The 21,821-nt window shown below is 40.0% G+C and overlaps 2 protein-coding genes across 2 annotated transcripts; one reads left to right on the forward strand and one right to left on the reverse strand.

The window, feature by feature from the left end:
* Window positions 1-170: 170 nt before the first annotated feature.
* On the reverse strand, window positions 171-13,781 carry LOC138974679 (cyclin-dependent kinase 10-like). The gene is made up of 16 exons (XM_070347402.1): window positions 13,536-13,781; window positions 12,624-12,696; window positions 10,218-10,289; window positions 9,798-9,900; window positions 9,299-9,380; window positions 8,882-8,949; window positions 8,436-8,488; window positions 7,826-7,895; window positions 6,516-6,575; window positions 5,729-5,852; window positions 4,480-4,529; window positions 4,216-4,305; window positions 1,679-1,731; window positions 1,152-1,227; window positions 657-714; window positions 171-341 (listed from the first exon to the last, which is right to left on the reverse strand). Exons 1-16 carry the CDS (start codon window positions 13,638-13,640, stop codon window positions 321-323), a joined length of 1,158 nt encoding a protein of 385 aa, XP_070203503.1. The 5' UTR covers window positions 13,641-13,781; the 3' UTR covers window positions 171-320.
* A 38-nt stretch (window positions 13,782-13,819) lies between these two features.
* LOC138974690 (ubiquitin-conjugating enzyme E2 C-like) lies at window positions 13,820-20,051 on the forward strand. Its single transcript, XM_070347412.1, has 5 exons — window positions 13,820-14,064; window positions 15,864-15,891; window positions 16,499-16,585; window positions 17,138-17,342; window positions 18,331-20,051. The coding sequence occupies exons 1-5, from the start codon at window positions 13,970-13,972 to the stop codon at window positions 18,447-18,449; spliced, it is 534 nt and encodes a 177-aa protein (XP_070203513.1). The 5' UTR covers window positions 13,820-13,969; the 3' UTR covers window positions 18,450-20,051.
* The last annotated feature ends 1,770 nt before the right edge of the window (window positions 20,052-21,821 follow it).

Here is a 21,821-nt window from a genome sequence, read left to right on the forward strand (position 1 = left end):
TTCATGAAGAACCCATCCATCCCATACACATGCAGACACAAACAAATACTTCCAGAATGAAAACTCGCTTGTTTGGACTCCTTCAAGTTTCATAAGTATCAGTAACTAAGGAAACGTCCTCTCTGTTTCTCGCTCTCACATGCAGACACATGTCCAACATCAGAAGTTACTTTGTTCCTTTTCCTTCAAGTTTATTTCAGTAAAATAAGGATGATCCTCTAACTCATGCTTTCTTTCTTGCACACACACACTTCCAGTATGTCCTCCTGACGGGAAGTTGAGTCATTCCACCAGCAAAGGAGCATCACAACCACATCTGCTCAGGCTTTCTTCTTTTTCGCCTGGAATAAAGCGAACAGAATTATTATTTGTGTCTCTTGCAATACTGTAACTGTTCAATTGACAAACCCGCCACACAGTTACAATGCTGACACAGAGTACGGAACAAAACATAGAACGAAAACTTCTATTTTATATTACAGAACAGCTAGACTAACTACAGTTTTATTTTCTGAAAGACATCACACAGCTTCATATTCTACACTTTTATTATATTTTACAGAACACCTACATAATCTTCAATTTAATTTTCTGGAAGATTGCACAATGCTACAAATTCTTTGGCACAAGGCAGACTTTTCTGAACCTTCACTTACTGATAGTGGTGCAGGCAAGTTTTGGCCAAAATCTTTGAAAGAGTCTGATTTACGTTTCCTGTAACAAAGACAAAGAACATTTTCACATGATTAAAACGCGATTCTTTGAACACCAACATTTTGCTGAGAAATAAAAACAAAACAAAAAAACCCATACATATATTGATAATAATTGAACGTTCATATAGCGCTTCCCTTGATTAGACAAACACATAATTCACATTAAAAGTTGAAAGAACATGACTAAGCCCAAACTCAAAACACTTGGGATAAAACAAGATCGACAAGGAAAATAAAAAAATACGAGCACGGTCAGTTTATTATAGACAAAATGAAACATTCAGTATGTCAACCTAATGAAATCTTCCATATACTAACCGTTTTTGTTGTCTTGTTATTCTTGAGTTTGGGACATTAGCAGTGTATGTGTTTCATATTTTTTTTAAAACACACACACACACAACAGAAATGTTTTAAGAGAAGCAAAATACTTACTGCTCAGCTTCAGGTTCAGGGTTGCGACGCTTCAGTCTGTGATGGGGGAAGGACGGCATGAACTCTGCGTCACAGGCTGGAAAGAGCAAAACAAAAGTTGCATTCCTCATAAAGTAATACAATGGAACCTTCCTTATAAGTCCCTGTTTTCTCAGATTTTCAGTTCAAAACCTCTGTAAATTAACCCCCATTTTCTGACACCCTGAGAGAGGAGTTCCACTGTAGTATAAACAAGCTCAAGCATGAGAATATGCTTGAATTGAGGTAATTTAATTAGTAAATCGGGTATGTACAGGCAAAAAGTACTCATCTTAAAGATTGTTTTGATATTCACTTGTTCCCCCTTAAGAAAAAAAAGGCAGCGATTTCAAACGACAGTCATCTATCTATAACATACAACATGTACCATCAACAGCTTCCAATGGCAAAGTACATCATTTCAAAATTGCACTAACACAAGCACTGCACCCACAGTCCTGTTAGCCCAATGAAGTGAGCAAGATAAAGAGAAGTGTTACATGACTTACGGTACGGTTGCTCCTTGAAGTATGAGTGATCCAGGCAATCCTCAGCGGTGGCTCTGAAAGAGTCCAAAATGACAGGCACATGTACATTTCATGTTTAACACTATTGTGACTAGCACTGCCACGGCGTTGACGTCCTGCTTGCCACCAAGAAACTTACCAAAAATCAGTAACTGTAAAGAAATCTGTCTAGCAAGCTTGAATTAAGTCCAATCACCACCAAATTTTTTGTACTAATTAAAAAATGGATGCCCAGTTCAGTCGTGCTATTTATAAGTTTGTCACGCGATTTGTTTTAGCAAAGGGGGGGTGAAAGGGGGATAATTTGTGTTTTTTAACGTTTTTTTGTGTGTGTTTTCTTTTCCACTGCTTTTTTAAAAGTTATTTTTTAACAGAAAGTATTATAAATAATTTTATAACCAAATAAGGTGTAAAACCTATGAATTAGCTGAAATATTGTTAAAATTCTACACAGAAATAAGGAGACAGTACAAAGAAAAAAACAAGCAAATCCCGCATTCACTCACAGCATCCTGACTCAAATGAAACAAAACTGTGACACTCACCAAATGATGTCTAGGTAATCCATATTGAATATAAGTAACATTTTCACAACAAAGTCCCAACTGTACACCTATGAACATTTCCAAAAAGATTAGGACGCTCCAGCCATCCATTGTTATCAGTGCTGCCACGCCCCCCTTGCAACTACACATTCGAAGATTCATGCAGTGCCACCCTAACACGTGTAGTTTGCCGAATCATACTAGCAACACTCAACAGGACTGTTTCTTCCTCAATATCACTGCTATTATCGCTTTCTTGAGGCGAAAACAACACGTCGGAATCATGATCTACAGGGTCCTCAAGATCCAACATCCGGAGAATCTCCTCCCGTGACAAGGCTCGCCTTCGATTCATTTTTTTTCTCGAAAAAACCACACAAATCAGGCTAATTTTACATATGGTGGAAGGGCACGCAAAGTGTGTCAAGGGAAACAACTCAATTTACTGCAAGCTTCAAAAACCGGGAAGCAATCACGAGTCGTGTACCCTGTATGGCTGTTACTGATTTATAAGCGTCCCGTCCATGGGCGTGTCAGCGCTGTTACTGATTTATCAGTGTCCCGTCGCGAAAGTGTTAAATGCTATACAGTGGTACCTGCGATGAAAGGACACCCTTGGGACCAGCCAAAAGTGTCCCTACATTGCAGGTGTCCTTTCATGACAGGTATACTTTGGTAGAGATAATATAAAAAGGGACGAGAGAAGGTGTCCTTTTAAGGGAGGTGTCCTCTCATGGGAGGGTCCACACATCGCAGGTACTGATGTACATGTGCATATAATACAATGAAAACATCATTTGAACACAAATAACAGATACAAGTACTCAAAGACAATCCATGACACACTTTGCATGTTTACTACATTGAGAGTGCAAGAGGCAGAGCCCCTGTCAGACTGGCATGCCCTTACACTGGAACCTGCAACTCGCAGACACCCTAAGACCAAAGTGGACATGTATTCTTGTCATCATTTTCACGAGTTTTCATTCACAAACACCTGGGAAATAAATCTCATGTTTCTCATGCAATAAATCGAGGTGGTGAATGGGTTTGAGCTTTCAGGTGAAACGTGGATTGTCAAAGTAAAAGCCAATCAGGCTGATTGTTTGATGTGTGGAACCATCGCGGCTTTGGATTTGTGTTTCCGAGGACAACGATTGTAAGCATTCACTCTCAAAGACCCAATCAATGTTTACAATTACCGCGGCGACTCATGGTCAATTTGCAACTTATCTCTGTAATCGCAAAATCCACAACGAAAAGTCATAAACACTTAAAAAGAAAAGAAATATGCTCAACACTTACTGAACTCACACGTATGATCGCAGCTCTGTACATTTTCAGACTGGCAGAAAAGCGTCAACAAGCTACGTTTGACGTCACATACAAGGTTGACGTGTTATCTCGAGCTACTGTGACGATGCTTTGTGGCCCGGAGTTGGATTCTAAAAATTCGTCTCCCTGTGGGTTATTGTGCATTTTGTTGCACAACCAAAATGATGACAAAAACGATGTTTGGTGGCTTGTCGTCAGACCAGCATTTTGTTGTTGGTCCTCGGGGAGCATATCGCCTTTTGTCTCATATTTATCAACCGCGGCCTTCGGCCTTGGTCGATAAAGATGAAACAAAAGACGATATGGTCCCCTTGGACCAACAAAAAAGCTGGTCTGTCAACAAGCCACCAAACATCTTATATTGTCCTCAGTGTCTCTTGCTACAGACAAAAAGATTTCTCAGATTAATCTGGGTTTGAAATCCCCCTCCCTTTAGTTGACTTTCTGCGACTGAAAGCCCATTTTTTTTACCCCAGAAACCACTATTTTTTTTTTTACAAAGTACAGACACGCAGCAGTAGCTTTCCCATTTCCATACCACACACCAAAATTGATCATTTTTTATCTTGTACCATTTCAAGACCTAACATACTATTGGATTGCAGCTCAAATATTTCACAGAAAAAGTAGAGCACTGACCGTTTTTGTGGGTCGTACATGAAGAGTCCGTTGAGAAGACGGATGCCTGACTCCGACAACCACGGGAAGTTGTGACGAAGATTGTTGTACCTGAAACACAAGGGGATGCTTGCAATGCTGACAACACAACAAACCTTTGATTAAAAAGGTTGACATAATGCTGAAAGCCTAACTTTTCACAATATTGTTCTTTCTCTCACTCTTCTAACACTCTCTGACAGTGACACACACACACACACACAAACACACACAGGTAGAACTTACGGTTGTTTCTTCAAAGTGAATTGTTCAAAAGCTGGAAGCTCTGAAAATCCCTGTAAAAAGCAAAACAGTTTTAATCCAACTTAATCAAAAAGAAAGTAGCACTCTGCTCTAAAAAAAAAAAAAATGGTTTAGCATCTCTGTAAGTACAACAAGCACAAACAGAAAAAAAACCTTGACACGTTTGTGTTATCTCAGAAAGGCATGCTAGGAAATTCAAAGGCCAGAAAATGTAATACCCAACAACCAACAGGCCTTACAGTATCAGGAGTAAACATTAAACACTGCCAATGGACTGAATTTTCAAGCACTGTCACATCCTGACACAGTCTTTCTTCCTGTCGATCACATGGTCCTGACAGTCAAAGCCAAAAGAAAGGCTTGTAACTCTACGCAGTTAGACAATCTAAACAGCTGTGAGTAGAAGAATATCTTAGTCTTAAACCAACCAATCTGTAAAAAAAAAAATCAGCTTGACTGGAAATGTCCCAATTTAGCCATGTGTCATGTTCACCGTCACAATGAGTGTTCACAGTCAAATGTAGCTCTTCTTTCAGTTTGTGATGTCACATCTACAGGGCTACTTCGGGAGTGTACCAACAAGATATTGTAAAAAACGCCTGCATCACAGGGCTTAACACAACCTCAAACTACTTAGTCCAAAAGTCGGCTTGACTGGTCAAAGCAAAAACTCAAACAAGATAAGTAGCACAACCTCAAACTACTCGATTCAAAAGTTGGTAGGACTGGTCAAAGCAAAAACTCAAACAAGATATTGTAACACAACCTCAAACTACTCGATTCAAAAGTTGGTAGGACTGGTCAAAGCAAAAACTCAAACAAGATATTGTAACACAACCTCAAACTACTCGATTCAAAAGTTGGTAGGACTGGTCAAAGCAAAAACTCAAACAAGATATTGTAACACAACCTCAAACTACTCGATTCAAAAGTTGGTAGGACTGGTCAAAGCAAAAACTCAAACAAGATATTGTAACACAACCTCAAACTACTCGATTCAAAAGTTGGTAGGACTGGTCTTTCTTTCTTTCTTTATTTGGTGTTTAACGTCGTTTTCAACCGTTCAAGGTTATATCGCGACGGGCAGGACTGGTCAAAGCGAGAACTCAAACAAGATATTGTAACACAATCTCAAACTACGTAGTCCAAAAGTCGACTTAACTGGTCAAAGCAAAATCTTAAACAATATATTGTAACACATGACCGCCCCTGGCGCGAGACAAGCACTTACAGGCCAGATGGTGTCGTTGGGCGTACCAAGAAGCGCCATGATGAGTTCCACCTGCTGCATGTCAGTGCGACCGGGCAGCAGGGGCTTGTGGCCCAACAGTTCGCCCAGGATGCAGCCTGCCGACCTGTTGGCCATATTTACGCATGCATGAACATATGCACCAACACATACAAATATATATGCACACATACTCACACATGTAAGCAAGCAAATGCATGCTCGTATGGACACACATGCATAGACATATGCACATTGAAAGGTAAAACTTGGTATGCATGTACGCGATCAATTTGAATCATAAAGAGGGGTGAACCGAATCATTTCAAAGTAAATGTTTGAAGAAGAAAAAGGGCTGAAGGGCAGTAACATTTTATGAACTTTTAATGCAGTAAGCAGAACTGACTGTTTCTCTTTAATAGGTTGTGGCAAAGAGAGAAAACAGCCACTTAATCTATGCACTGAGCAGTCAAACCATATATAGATGATATCGATTATAACACAATTTTAAATTAAAGAAAGACAGCACACGTTTACAATAAAAAAAAATTCCTTCTTTTTTTAATGCGACTTCAGGTTGATCGTGTGTGTACATGAGAATAATCAAGCAGGTAATCAAATTTAGATGTATTTTGATGTTACCAACACTACAAGGGCTTGATACCAATCCTCTTTCTGTGGGGAATGAGAGGGGCCTTTTCTTTTGTTTGTTTTCAGGAAAGGTTTTCTTTTGAAATGGAGGTTTTATTCAAGTTTTGCACACAATGGCTCAAGCCAAACTATGTCTTACCACATATCAATGGCCGTTGTGTGGGTCTTGGAGCCCAACAGAAGTTCAGGCGCTCTGTACCTAAAAGAAAGTGAAACATTGTGATTTGCACCTGTTGATGAAAAACAAAAAACTTGACCATTTTGTCATTGCTTCTTAGGCTAGGTGACTTAATAACATAAGTGAAAGTCACAGTGTTTGTTTGTTTGCTTAACGCCCAGCCGACCACGAAGGACCATATCAGGGCGGTGCTGCTTTGACATATAACGTGCGCCACACACAAGACAGAAGTCGCAGCACAGGCTTCATGTCTCACCCAGTCACATTATTCTGACACCGGACCAACCAGTCTCACTAACCCCATAATGCCAGACGCCAGGCGGAGCAGCCACTAGATTGCATATTTTAAAGTCTTAGGTATGACCCGGCCGGGGTTCGAACCCACGACCTCCCGATCATGGGGCGGACGCCTTACCACTAGGCCAACCAAGTCACAGTGTGACCACATATGAAACAACTGGCATTCATGTACAACTGTCCCAAAACAACATAACAAGAAGAGCAAACGCTCGATCGAGTCACTTTCGCAGTTCTGAATATTATATGAGGCATCAGATGGACAGGAAGAAATTGCTATTCACAACACAATGAGTCACGTTCACATAAAATTTGAGCCCGGTCACTTTTATAGTTTCCGAGAAAAGCCCAACGTTAAGTTGTGTGTTGCCGAACAGAAAAGGCTAGTTATCTCCCTTGTTTTTCTGATAACGTTCGTAAAAGGCTACAGATGTAAATACTTTGATGTAAAGAATAATCCTACAAAGTTTCAATCACATCCGATGAACTTTGTCAAAGATATAAAATGTCTAATTTTTCCTTTGACGCTGACCTGTGACCTTGAAAAAGGTCAAAGGTCAACGAAACCATCGTTAAAGTGTAGAGGTCATTGGAGGTCACGACTAAACAAAATATGAGCCCGATCGCTTTGATAGTTTCCGAGAAAAGTCCAACGTTAAGGTGGTGTCTACGGACGGCCGGCCGGACGGCCGGCCGGACGGACGGCCGGACGGCCGGCCGGACAGACTAACACTGACCGATTACATAGAGTCACATTTTCTCAAGTGACTCAAAAATGCTGTTCACACAATGATTCTTCAAATTTAACACCTTTATTAATAGTACACAATTAAAGAATAATCTACACACACACACATCCCGTCGCGATATAACCTTGAATGGTTGAAAACGACGTTAAACACCAAATAAAGAAAGAAAGAACACACACACACATCACTCAATCTCTTTCAGTCAATACACATAAAAATGCATACCAAAGAGTGACCACTTTTGGGGTCATGGGCTTCTCAGGGACCCCATAATTTCTTGCAAGCCCAAAGTCAGCTGAAATGTTTCAAGAAATGAATGCTTGCATGTTCATTATCAATTCCGTTTGCGTACATTTTGTCAGTATTTACCGCACATACTTCACACGAATAAACATTGATGTGGCAGCATCCATGCTCCTTGTTGTTATTCAAAGTACACCCTCCCTGTTATCCCCACAATCATGAGTTCCAAGAGCTGTTCCTTTCAACTGTTGCTGGATAAGAAGAAAGCCAGAAATGGCCATAGTCAGCTGAAGGCCACCTGCAGTATCCAGACCACAGAGTTACATTTACAAAAGGCTCAGTGGCCCTGACCAACTTTTGAATGAAACTTTGTAGGCCACTGCAGAAGTCAAGTGCCACAGCTGATGCGCTGTATTGCCTTGTTGGAAATCAAATACTACATTATATCGAACAAAACCTAGGCAATCTTTTGCCACGGTACACTTTGAGTGTATTTAAGACAGTCCATGCACTGGGATAAAAGCATTGAATAAAGAGTGTCACTAACTAAACCGCGCATACCAGCTGTCCAGTACATTTATTTTAGTCGTACCTATCTTCACACATCCTTTGTCTGTCATGAGAAGGTTGGACACTTTCAGATCTCTGTGACAGAGGGGAAAAAACGCAAAAATATTAGACACAAATAGTCAACAAGAATAAGAAAAACACACATCCTAAAAAAAAAGATCTATTTCATTTATATACTTCCTCGAATTAAGAAAAAACCCACTTCTCAGCATAACACTACATGTGTATCTTGCTTCTATTTCAAAATCTTCATAAACGACCTCCTTCCTGCTTCAGCCTGGATAATGGTGCAAACAAAGGCATGATACAACACATAAAATTAATCTCTTGGAAGAATCTGATTCTTTTTCATGTAGGTTTGCAGTGTGAAGCAAAGGAACAGAGAAGTTATCACTCGTATATATTTGTGTGTAAATTGCACTTGAGAATAGGTGTTTTTTTGTGAAAGCGACCTGGATGTTAACTCACCTGTGAATGACAAAGTTTTCATGCAGGTAACGCAGGCCCTTCAGTAACTGCAGCATGATGCATTTCACCTGGAAAAATAAACATTAACAACAGTAACAAAACAGCATCACAGTCAAGAGGATCTCCTTTCTGTTCTCATATGTAGATTAAAAAAACCTAAAAAAACCATTTGACAAAAGTATTGACAACAGGTATACCATCAGAAATATAACACTGTCTCTCTGCTGATTACAATCTCAATGCATTTCCCATAGAAACTGCACATGTGCAGCCTCAAGTGAGATCAGCAAGACAACACAACCTCCCTCTGGTAATTTACCTGATAGACTTTGAGTTAACTTACTTCATTTATAACATTTTATCCTGAAAAGGGTAAATATTGTATATCCCAAGAGCAAATTTCTGTTCAAAACTAACCTGTGACTCAGAAAAGGGAGCAGGCATGTTGTCCAGAAGAGATGCGAGATCCTGCTCACAGTACTCCATCACAAGAAACAAACTGCAGAAAAAGCAAAAACCAATTTACACATGTGCAAATCTAGCGAGCTATTTAACAGAGACTACAATATTACAGAAGAAACAAGCTACACAACAATAAGAATAATTATTTATGTCACAGATGGGACAGGTAAACTGCTTTAACATGCAACAAAATCTGCCGAACACGCACACACACACACACACACACACAGGACATACCTCTGTACGAAAGAGGTAATGTGCTGCTCAATCGAGTCAATGCAACCAATAACACACACAAAGGAAAACTGATAAATTAACAAAGCCTGCAGACTAAATCAGAAAACAACAGTTAAGTGAGATATAACACTATGAAATCTTTCAACCCCAAATATAATCTGAATGCCTGTGGAATTCAGACAACATCAAAGACTGAATGTGTGGTGAATGGACTAACCTTTCAAGGCTTTTGCCCACAACAACCTCTTTCAGCTGTACAATATTTTCGTTCCTCAGGTTCAGCAGTATGTTGATCTCTCTCAATCCACTGATTGGTATGCCTGTACAAAATTAAAACAAAGATGGTAATGAATTTCATTCAAAATATTTTCATCAATGTTTTTATCCCTGAATAAGACAGGCGATGAAAAATAAAAGAGGAATTCCCCTAAACAGAGGAAGAATTTCATTATGAGACAGTTTACTTTAAAAACTAATCATTTAGTTTACTTTAAAAACTAATCATTTACAAAGGAGGAATTGTGAATCTCTTTGACCAAATTCCTCTCACCCAAAAGTAAATGAATTCAGCACATTGAAATAGAGTGCTAAATCCGAGTTTCATTATGACAACAGGATTCAAACAAAAGTTACTTACCATATTTTTCCCCATCCATCCTCATCTTCTTCAAAGCCACAATCTTGTTACAGGTTGTGTCCCTGGCTCGATCTGCAAAACAAAATTTGTTTCTTATAAACTAAGAAGATACAGTGAAACCTCCCACTAACGACCTTGAAAATGTCCAGAAAAATCGGTCGTAAAAAGGAGGGGTCTTTATTGGGAGTTTGGGAGGTATACTTTTTTCACAGGGGTGAAAATTGTTGGGCAGTTCAGTCTTGAAAGTTGTGTCAGTTATCCTATTGTTGTTCCCATTTGATGTGCAAAATGAATAAGCATGATGTACGTGCATACACCAGCGCACACACGGGCAGACATAACACACACACACACACACACACACACACACACACACGCGCGCGGTCTCATAGGTAAAACTCGCTGATTGACCCCGGGTAAGAAGGTCAGTGTCTGTAACCTGGGTCAGGAAGAGTTTTCTGTCAGACATCAAAGGAGACCGTCCCATAGGTAAAACTTGCTCATTGGCAAGTATGGGTCATTGACCCGAGGTCTCAGTTGGTGAGCACACATGCACAGAATACGTAAACATCATTCATTATTGAGTTGTCGTTCTAACTGCCCCTTCCCAACCCCTCCTATCCCCCTCCCCCCCCTCCTACTTCGAGGGCAGTCCTTCAATTGTGACAGCAATAGGTGAGAAGATGACAGCCGTGGGCCCGACTTGACTTGCACCCACTACTGACTACAGACTAACACCCCTGAAATTTGATGCGTGACTAATGATTACGAACTTTGACACTCACTGGTTAAAAGGTCAAAGTCGTTATTGACCCTAAGTTGGTAGGTCGGTCGTCGGAAAAAGGAGGGCGTCGTTCTTGGGAGGTTAGTTACAGTGTGAAAAGCATCCGTGCCGAGAAATTCTGTCGGCAAAACGAGGGGGTCGTTCTTGGGAGAGGTCGTTACGGGAGGTTCCACTGTATATACAATGTTTGAGGAAGCCTCCCGTGGGGGCGAAAATTTGGATCATCATTAATAAACATATTCCATATTCATCACAAAATCTTTTGAGGAGATTGTTTTTAAATATTTGCCTATATGTAGAATTAAAAAATAAGAATGCTTATTGGAACGTTTGATGTATGACAAAACAAAATATTACATATACTGTACTTCAACCCAATGGTCTTTTAAGTGAATAGACAGACAAACACTTATGATAGATATAAGATAATGAACTTATTTCACGAAATATGACGTTTTGTTTTGTCATAAGGCAAAAAAAAAAATAGGTGTGGTTAAGGTAACATAGCCAAAAAAAAAATAGGGTAGGAAGGTAGGCAATCACTTTTTTTTTGTTTTAACTTTTTTTTCTAATGTGTACAAATTAAACCTACTTCACTCGTTTTTTGTTGTTGTTGACAAAATGTAATAAAAAGTTATAGGGTTGGCCCCTAAAAATAGGGTAGGTCGGGTTACCGTAACCACACCTATTTTTTTTTAGGCCCAAATGAAACGTTCCAATAACCTACCATTCCTGTTTTTTATTCTGAATTTTGGAGCGTAAGCAGTCTATCTGTTTAAAGATATAATATCAATCAGAACAAGTGTCAGTGTATTAACATATATATATAATTGCACAGTTTTACACCTTTAGAGCCCTATCACACACAATGATTTGTCCAGTCACACGTAAGATCGAGCTGCAATGGAGCTGCAGGTCACTCGCAAGCCATTCTTTTGTAGCTTCGGGCAATAGAACTTGCTCTATTCCTGCAAGTCAATCGCAGGTGAGGACCAATCAGGATGCACCGTAGCTGCCTTGACACCATGGCTTGAAAACATGGCGGACAGCAGCGAACAGTGTCTCTTCTTAGATTCAAAACATTTTGGGAGAACGGCTTCCTACTCAGAGACAAAGGAGACATTTTAGGTGTGTACTATGGTCGGAAACCATCAGATGCAACCGTCTGCGCAAATACTTTCTCATTAAGGCCAAATGCTTACAGTTATTCTTAGAAAGGGTGAGAGCAATGTTTGAACATTAGCATCTGACTATTCATCTTCATTACACAGCTGTCGTTCGTCACATGACAATTGACATCACAGAGTAAACCTGAACTTGGAAGTTGCAGACCACTGCATAAACCTTCATACTACCATGAAAATTAAACATTATTAATCAGTATTACTATAGTCATATATATCCTTTTCCTAAAAACCTTTAATTTTCTTTTTAAATAACACTACATGTATAATTATCCACACATCTCTAATGTTTTTACTGCGCTAACTGCATTCATGAGTAATACACTCAAGAACAAAAGTAATTAATGTCTGAATACTACAGACTTTAAATTAATTTGTTCACACAGTCACATTCAAGTTATTTTCTTTTCAGAATGCTTCAAACAATATGATACTTACAAACTATTCCATAAGTTCCTTCTCCAACTCTGTTTAACTTCTCAAAATCTGTCACGCTCCGGCATTTTCCAAGCTGAAATTAAAATCATTCATGTTTACCCTAAGCTTAGTTACCAGATAAGTGGGTACATGACATAGGCTCCAATGACACTAGGTCAAATGACATAAGATTGAACGTCAAAAGCTCAACTCGACAAAAGCTTGAACAGACAAAAGCTCAATGTGACAAAAGCTTGACACGACACTCCCTCGGACCCAGCTCCCCTTCTCTCTCTCAGTCTCTCTCTCTTGCAGGGAGAAAAAGGAACGAACAAAATAACAATCGGACACACACAAAGTGAGAGACAAAGAGAGACAGAGACAAAATGAGAGACCGAGAGAGGAGGGGGCGAGGGGCATGAGGGAGTGTCGATGTGTTGTTGCGATGAGCTTTTGTTGTTCGATCTTCTCTTTTTCGAGCTTATGTCGAACACCGTAAGTACATGCATGTACAAGCATAACATGCAGCGCAAAAGCACAAATCCATTCTCAGATGGGGATTCCGATTCCAGGAGGGAATGCATGCATGATGATATATCAGACATATGTACCTCATCAGCCACTTTTGTTTTAGTATACATGTAGTTCATAAAAGTTAAAACAGATGCTTTTCATGTAAAAAATAAATAGGGTCATACAACTGCTAATCTAAATTAGATTGGGTTTGATTGGATGAACGACACAAACAGCGCTCTGAATGAATCTAACTTCTAAGGCAACATTATCTGGGCTGGTTTTAACCCACGATTTCTGTGTATTTACAGGTAATTGATGCTGCAAACACAAATCAGTGTAAGACTGTTTTGATGACGTATTGTGGCACTAGTGGTTCTTGTGTCGCTGTTGTTTTTAACAGAAAATGGCAATGCTGACCTTGTTTGCTTGTGGGATCTCCATCCATTCTCCGGACAAGATAGAAAAGAGAGATGACCGGTCTTGTGTATTTTTCTTGGGCACCTCTGATTCAAGAGCGCTCATGTTGAAGTTTGATGTCTAGATACATACACCGTCGTTTATATAAACTGGGTGGCCCTCTTCCAGGTTTTCATTTGCGACATGCGAGGAAAAGATACAGAAATCGAAAGTCTGAAACAGTTCATGGAGAAGGTAACTCTGATTACCGGAAGTCTTCTTACACTTCACGGCTTGCCATTGGTCACTGTCTGCAACTAGGCTTTTGATTGGATAGAACGCGGACCAGAAGACACTCTTTCTTTGAAAATACTGTCGACCGATACATCGCTGAGGTTATCTTCGTCCTGATTGACATTTTGTGGAACGAAACACACTTTCAGTTGAAGAAGAATATGGCAAGTCAGCAGAGAGGCAACAGTCTTCCAGTGAGGCAGAAATCTTCATCAGCATCAACATCCAGCAAAGACTCTCACACTGTCACCAAGAGGCAAGTAGCACAAAGATAAATTCCAACTTCACGGTTTGATTGACTAGTACTACTACTAGACTACCAGTACTAGTTCTTCTTCTACTTCTAGTTCTCCTTCTGTTATAATTAGGTAATCCCAGCAACTACCGCCACTTGTTGGTGTGCCAAAGGTCCCTAGAGTGAAAGAGAAAGAAGATAGTATACCCATGAAAAGAAAACAGGAGTGGGTTGGTAATTATAGGTAAGCTAACCGGTCCTGCTAATTACCGTCAACTGCCGTTACGGAACTACCGTCAACTACCGTCAACTTTTTGTGTGTCTTGAACTTCTTTTCAAGTTTTCCCTAAATGCAGGTGGCTGAGTTCGAAACTTGCGAAGGTAGCGGAATCGCCATTTGGGGCGGTACTACTTGTCTCCGAAAACCCCGAAAACCTCATCAGAAATAAGAAAATTCGTCCTTAGATCGTGTTTTGTTACATAATTGTTTGCAATCATGACTTATATTTGCAACTTTCACCGTTCATGGCATTATTTTCGTGTGTGCGAGGATTTACGAAGGAGCGGAAGCACTAATCACATGACGTCATCAATACTTGTGCTTTCGAGTAACAAGAGTTACCTCCCTTGCATTGAAATTGTTGCATCGATTTCGTTGATAATCCGGCTCTCAAAACAAATATAAGGGTGCATGTAGCATGAATCAGGCTTTCTTTTCACAGGCATGTCCAATACTTCACTTTGTCCTAGTCATCCACTTCTACTTCGTGAATCACAAAAATCCCGTGCTTATCGCCTCAAATGGCGATTCCGCTACCTTCGCAGGTTTCGAACTCAGCCACCTGCATTTAGGAAAAAAGAAGTTCAAGACACACAAAAAGTTGACGGTAGTTCCGTAACGGCAGTTGACGGTAGTTGACAGTTGTTGACGGTAGTTGACGGTAATTAGCAGGACCCAAGCTAACTGCTTTTCGCGATTCACCCAAGAGCCTGGGCCATGTGGCTATCCCACTCAGTGCTACCTAGTGCAGCGAGTGGGACCCGACGGTACACAAACACTAAAAAGGATGAAGAACATAAAGCACTAGTAATTGATTCATTTCTGGTTATAAGTAAAGTATAAATTCTATGATTATAAACTTACTTCTTGTGGGTAGGGAGGTAGAGGGGGCTGGGTGACTGTTACTGTGTTAGGAGTGGACAGAGGTTCTTGAACAAGAGTGTTTATGAGCCAGGCCTTAATCAGTTAATGATGGTCCCGCAGGCCTGAGAATTGGCAGTGGCACTGACAGCCTCTTGGGGGTTGTTGCTCTAGAGGCAGATGGCTGCATGAAGGGAAGGATGATGCTCAGTGGGCGTCAGGCTGGGAAAAGGTGACCATGCAGTCCCCCGTTTCTTTCATGCGAGAATGGCTTGCGGATAGCCTCTCGCTAAGCAAGTCAGTGAGAGTGAATATGAAAGCGTTTGATGGCTAGCAAAAATTAAACCCCTTTGTTTGATACAGAAAGGTCGTCTGCACAGGTCGGTATTTAAAACGTCATGAACAGCCAATCGGATTAGCAGCAGTGCGGAAGCCATTTTTTCTTGCGTAGAGAGCACCTCCAACACATACTCGTCAAATCCTAGCGTTCCTCACAGCGAGATTTGCCCAAGAAATACTACTTCCTCACCCCACTCGCCAATTCTCGTGTGAAACTGAAAGAAACGGGGGACAGGAGTGCATGAGTCAGTCACTGCTTGTTCTGGTGAACTGTATTTTTGTGTGCTTTTAGTTTTAACATGGTACTGAAAGAATAATAATTTTATCACCTGTGTTTCAGATTACAACATGAGCTGCGAACTTTGATGGTGTGTACCTTTGAATCTTACTCAGTAACTGCTGTGTTCAGTACGCTCTCTTTGTGATTTAACTTTGGGCACGCTGAAGTTTTTACCTTTCATAATTTTAACAGTATTTTAAGCTCAGCAGATCTATATGCAGAAATGTTCTCATTACAGGTTTGTCATGTCAGAACAAATATTGTTGAAAGGATCACATACTATACAATATTACAATCATAGCTTTATTTCCATTTTTGTTGTATAGTCACTGCAAATCTTATCAATTATCTGAGATGGCTCTTGCCTCTTGGTGGTTGTAGAAAAAAACACAAATGTGGTGTGATTATTCTCAAGTGTTATCATGCATCTTATCTTATTTATTGATAATGTTCTTTTTTTATACTATTGCCTGCTGACTAATGCATCCATGGGTATTATTTGACTCTTTTGGAGCAATGTGATCATATTGCTGCGATTCCAGGATACGTGTTCTTAATTTTAGACTAATTACAGATTAACAAATTAGATTGATGTCCAATGTTAATAGTTATGCCAAACATCACTGTCTCAACTCTCATTGGTAGCAATTGCAAGTATTACTAACACTGGACATGATTCTTTGTGAACCTTCTAGATGTCAGCAAATCCTGGAGTCTCTGCCTTCCCTGAGGGCGACAATTTGTTCAAATGGGTTGGCACCATTGAAGGCGCCGAAGGCACAGTGAGTCACAGATTATGCCCTGTATCTTTCCCTCTCGCTCTCTTTCTCTCTCTCTCTGAATGTAATTAATTAAATCGGTGTCTATTTAGTATCTTAAGGTACTTATTTAAGATCTTTTCCAGCGTATGAGTCAGAGTTTGTCAGTGTCGAGCTTAGCCTTTACATAGGCTCCAAACAGTTCTACGCAGTTAATATAATGGGTATAATAAAGGGACTGCTGTTGTCATTGAGGAATGGTCATGTTGGGAATAATGTCTGGGCTGTCAAGCCATAAGGTAGACAGGAGTGGGTGTAAATTTGCTGCCATTGGCAAGGTTAAACATTACTCATAGTCATAACATTAACTGTTCTGATTTTCTAGTACAATGAAGCCTGTTTTAAGACCCTCCATTTTTATTAAGATGCGTTAGGACCTCATTTTCTCAGACTATTGTTTTCACTGTGCAGTGCACCAAATCCATTCCGTTTAAAGGCTCCTAGATTAACCGAGTTTGGGGGGGCTTAGAATATAGGTTCCACTGTATTACTGAGATGTGCTGTGTGTGATTTCAGGTGTATGAAGGTCTGCAATACAAGCTGCTGTTAGAGTTCCCCAGTGGCTACCCTTACCAGGCTGTGTCAGTGAAGTTTTCCACCCCTTGTTACCACCCCAACGTTGATAACCATGGTAACATCTGCCTGGATATTCTCAAGGAGAAGTGGTCTGCTCTTTACGACGTCCGCACGGTTCTGCTCTCAATACAGAGTTTGTTAGGAGGTGGGTTGATTTGTGTACCATTGTGTATGTTCAAAGTGCGGTTTTTAACTTTATTGTGTGGCCGTCTTCTTATTTATTTTAATTGTATCCATAGTCTTTTTTTTTTTATCATTTGAGAAGAGTAAATATTACATGTTTAACATAATTTTTAGGGTCAAAACTATGCCAAATTTTCAGTCACTTGTTTGACAACGGTGACAGTTCAGAAGCTGAATTCTCTTCAAACAAGTGACATAATTTTCCTATTACATGGTGCTATCATGCATAAGGCACATCCACTCATTTTTTTAACACAAAAAGATTTTATCCATAGACAAGACGCCACGAGGTGTAACTGTAAGGTGCGCTAACTTTTTTTATGTTCAATTTTGTTTGATTGTTGCATATAACTAAGTGTGATATCAAAAGGATGGAGTGGTGAGAAGCAGCAGTGGTAAAACTGAGCAGTCAAGCAGTATATAAGAAATGTTACGTCCTTTGTACTGGAAACTTGCATTCTCCCAGTAAGGTCATATATTGTACTATGTTGCAAGCCCCTGGAGCAATTTTTTGATTAGTGCTTTTGTGAACAAGAAACAATTATCAAGTGGCTCTATCCCATCTCCCCCCCTTTCCCCGTCGCGATATAACCTTCGTGGTTGAAAACGACGTTAAACACCAAATAAAGAAAGAAAGAAAACTGAGCAAACAAAACAAGTTTACTCACAGATAATTCACAGGCGACTATAACTATAAGATGCACTGGTCAAGGTTGAGGGGGAAAAAAATCTTATAGTTATAGTCCAAAATTTACGGTAATAAATGTGCAACTTTTAACTTGTTTGTGCATAGTTTGGACTGTTTAGAGACTGTAGCAAGTACAATATATGTACGCTACAGTCACTGGTCTCTGACACACGCTTTACCTCTTTGATTTTTAAAAAATCAGGACAAAAGTCAATTTGAAGCTTTTTGCTAATACAGTTGTATGTTTGTAACTGTGTTTCAGAACCGAACAACGACAGCCCCCTCAACTCTCATGCAGCTGAACTCTGGGAGAATCAAGAGGCCTACAAGAAGTACCTTCTGCAGAAGTACGAACAGGATGTCCGCAGCAAACAGTCATGACGTCCTTCTCCTAGTCACCCCAGCGCCCACCAGACTGTCTTCATACACTTGTCATGCATTGCTCACCGAGATCACAGCTCACCACTCTGTATGCATATACTTCAACATACTTTGCATTGACATTCAACAAGCTGAACAGTGATGTACCAATCTATTGCTCTGACTCTGAGGCTGTTACAAGTGACAACTGTTGCCAAGAGGGTTTTGCAACTGTCGTTCACCTTTTCAAGTGGGACAATTTTCTACATGTATGCAATTTTTGTCATCTTTACTACCTCCTGTGCCTACTTGAGCATTTTCATTCTTCTTTGCTTTTTCAGGGATGGGACTTTTAGGCAATTTTCTGTGGTTACAACTCTAATTTTGCTGGAGCAATCTTTTTTTGCACAATTAAAACTATCAGACGGGCGCAGTGGCGTGGTGGTAAGACGTCGGCCTCCTAATTGGGAGGTCGTGAGTTCGAATCCCGGTCGCTGGTGGGTTAAGAGTGGAGATTTTTCCGATCTCCCAGGTCAACTTGCAGACCTGCTAGTGCCTTATTCCCCTTCGTGTGTACACGCAAGCACAAGACCAAGTGTGCACGAAAAAGATCCTGTAATCCATGTCGGAGTTTGGTGGGTTATAGAAATACAAAAATACCCAGCATGCCTCCCCCGAAATCGGCGTATGCTGCCTGAATGGCGGGGTAAAAACGGTCATACACGTAAAAATCCACTCGTGCTAAAAACATGAGTGAACGTGGGAGTCAAAGCCCATGAACAAAGAAGAAGAAGAAGAAGAAAACTATCAAACGATTTTATTCTTAAATGGCAAATATTTCTAAAAGAGTCTAGAATCAAATTTGATATGTTCCTGGAGGTTTAAAAGTGAAATTTTGTAAACTGAAAAATCCGGATTAATCAGTAATATTGAACTTTGCTGTAGCATTTACACATTTTCTAGGGGAGGGGGGAGGCTGTTCTGAAGAGAGTCCCACCCCTTTTGTTTTCTAAAACATGTTTCCCTTTTGTGACCATGTGTGCATTGGGTGCCAGACATGCGAGTGGCAATGTAATTTTATTCTTTGCTTTATTTGATCAGAATGGGACATCCACATTCTTCTGGGCTGTCACTGTTTCATGGATGTTTTTGTGACATACCGTATTTTCCGGTCATAAAGGCGTGACTTTTTTCCTCGAGTTTGACCCATGAGCCTTGTATAACAAAGCGCCTGTGTATGAGAAAAATCAGAGACCGCCTGAGTACCAGTCAAACAACTTGTGATAATGCATGTTTCAGCTACTAGGTACTACCCTGGCCAAGTTTCCTCTCAAGACATCAAAGAGACCGCCCCATAGGTTAAAGGTATACTTTTTCAATTTTGGTGCGCTCTATCGGCCCCCTGCGCCCAATGGGTGACTGGATTACAATTTTTTTTTAACGAAGGGGGTGCGCCTTATGCGCTATAGCGCCTTGTAACCCGGAAAATACGGTACTTTGCAATGTACAGAGAAAAAGTCTTGTGTAACTGTAAGCACCCGTGTCAATTATGTGCTTCAAACGTTTGTGTAAGTACGAGGTATTTTTTTATGTCTTGTTCAAATAAAATTTGATTGTAGAGGGTATGCTTTTTCTATTCTATTTCTGGTAGAAAGAGTGAGGAAAGCACACACTTCACAAAAGAAGTGTTTTCAGAGAATATTAAAGGCACAGTACGCCTCCCGTAAACCATCACAGATACTGTCAGGCTTTTACACACACTACAAACACCCTTTCATTTACACACTCACCGCTTTTGAACATCCTAGGTGCCCTACGTAAAGAGCGAGAAATTTTCAAAGAATTAATTTTGTGGATTGTCTGATAACATAATCGGACGGTGCGTTTTGGCGCTAGACCTAACTTAAAATCTAAATAATAAATTGACAGCTTGTTGCACGATCATTCTTAAATCATGAAAGAATTCTTTTTTCACCAAGACAAGATCAGTACAATTCGAAGTTTTGAAAGTTTGAAAAAAGAAAAGCCCGGAAGCGGGGTCACGCAAGGTCGTGGTTCTCGTAGCAGACGACCGTAATGCCTATCGCCAGTTCCTCTGAACAGTCAAAAGCCATTGCTAGAGTTCGTGTGAATTGCAGACGTCTGTTGCGTTTCTATTCAGAGGTACATAATAACGTGCTATTGTGAATAAGCTTACAGCGAGTCACATTGGAAATCACAAACTGACGACTACATTGTTAACAAGTCGCGTAAGGCGAAAATACAACATTTAGTCAAGCTCAGTCGAACTCACAGAATGAAACTGAACGCATTGCATTTTTTCCGCAAGACCGTACACTCGTAGCATCGTCTGTCCACCGCTCATAGCAAAGGCAGTGAAATTAACAATCCAGAAAAGCGCGGTAGCGGTTGCGCTGAGGAGGATAGCATGCTTTTCTATATCTCTATTCTTTTTAACTCTCTGAGCGTGTTTTTAATCCAAACATATCGATCTATATGTTTTTGGAATCAGGAACGGACAAGGAATAAGATGAAATTGTTTTTAAATCGATTTCGGAAATTTAATTTTAATCATAATTTTTATATTTTTAATTTTTAGAGCTTGTTTTTAATCTGAATATAACATATTTATATGTTTTTGGAATCAGAAAACGATGAAGAATACGATAAACGTAATTTTGGATCGTTTTATAAAAAAAACAACTAATTACAATTTTTTGTAATGACCAAAGTCATTAATTAATTTTTAAGCCTCCAAGCTGAAATGCAGTACCAAAGTCCGGCCTTCGTCGAAGATTGTTTGGCCAAGATTTCAATCAATTTGATTGAAAATTGAGGGTGTGACAGTGCCGCCTCAACTTTTACAAAATGCCGCATATGACGTCATCAAAGACATTCATCAAAAAAATCAAAAAAACGTCTGGGGATATCATACCCAGGAACTCTCATGAACAATTTCATAAAGATCGGTCCAGTAGTTTACTCTAAATCGCTCTACACACACACACAGACACACAGACACACGCACATACACCACGACCCTCGTTTCGATTCCCCCTCGATGTTAAAATATTTAGTCAAAACTTGACTAAATATAAAAAGGGAAACTGGATCACACAGGTTCACGATGACTCAGGGGCAATATAAACCACGCAAAAATAAATTCTTTGAAAATTACTCGCTCTTTACGGAGGGCACCTAAGATGTCTCAAGCGGTGAGTGTGTAAATGAAAGGGTGTTTGTAGAGTGTGTAAAAGCCTGACAGTATCTGCGATGGTTTACAGGAGGCTTACTGTGCCTTTAATGTATTTTAATGGTACATTGCAATAAAGCACACATTCAGAGATTCTTTAGTTTGGCACATAAACACGCATGCAAATACGGCAACATAAG

The sequence above is a fragment of the Littorina saxatilis genome, linkage group LG1 (assembly GCF_037325665.1).
Source record: "Littorina saxatilis isolate snail1 linkage group LG1, US_GU_Lsax_2.0, whole genome shotgun sequence".
NCBI lineage: Eukaryota > Metazoa > Mollusca > Gastropoda > Littorinimorpha > Littorinidae > Littorina > Littorina saxatilis.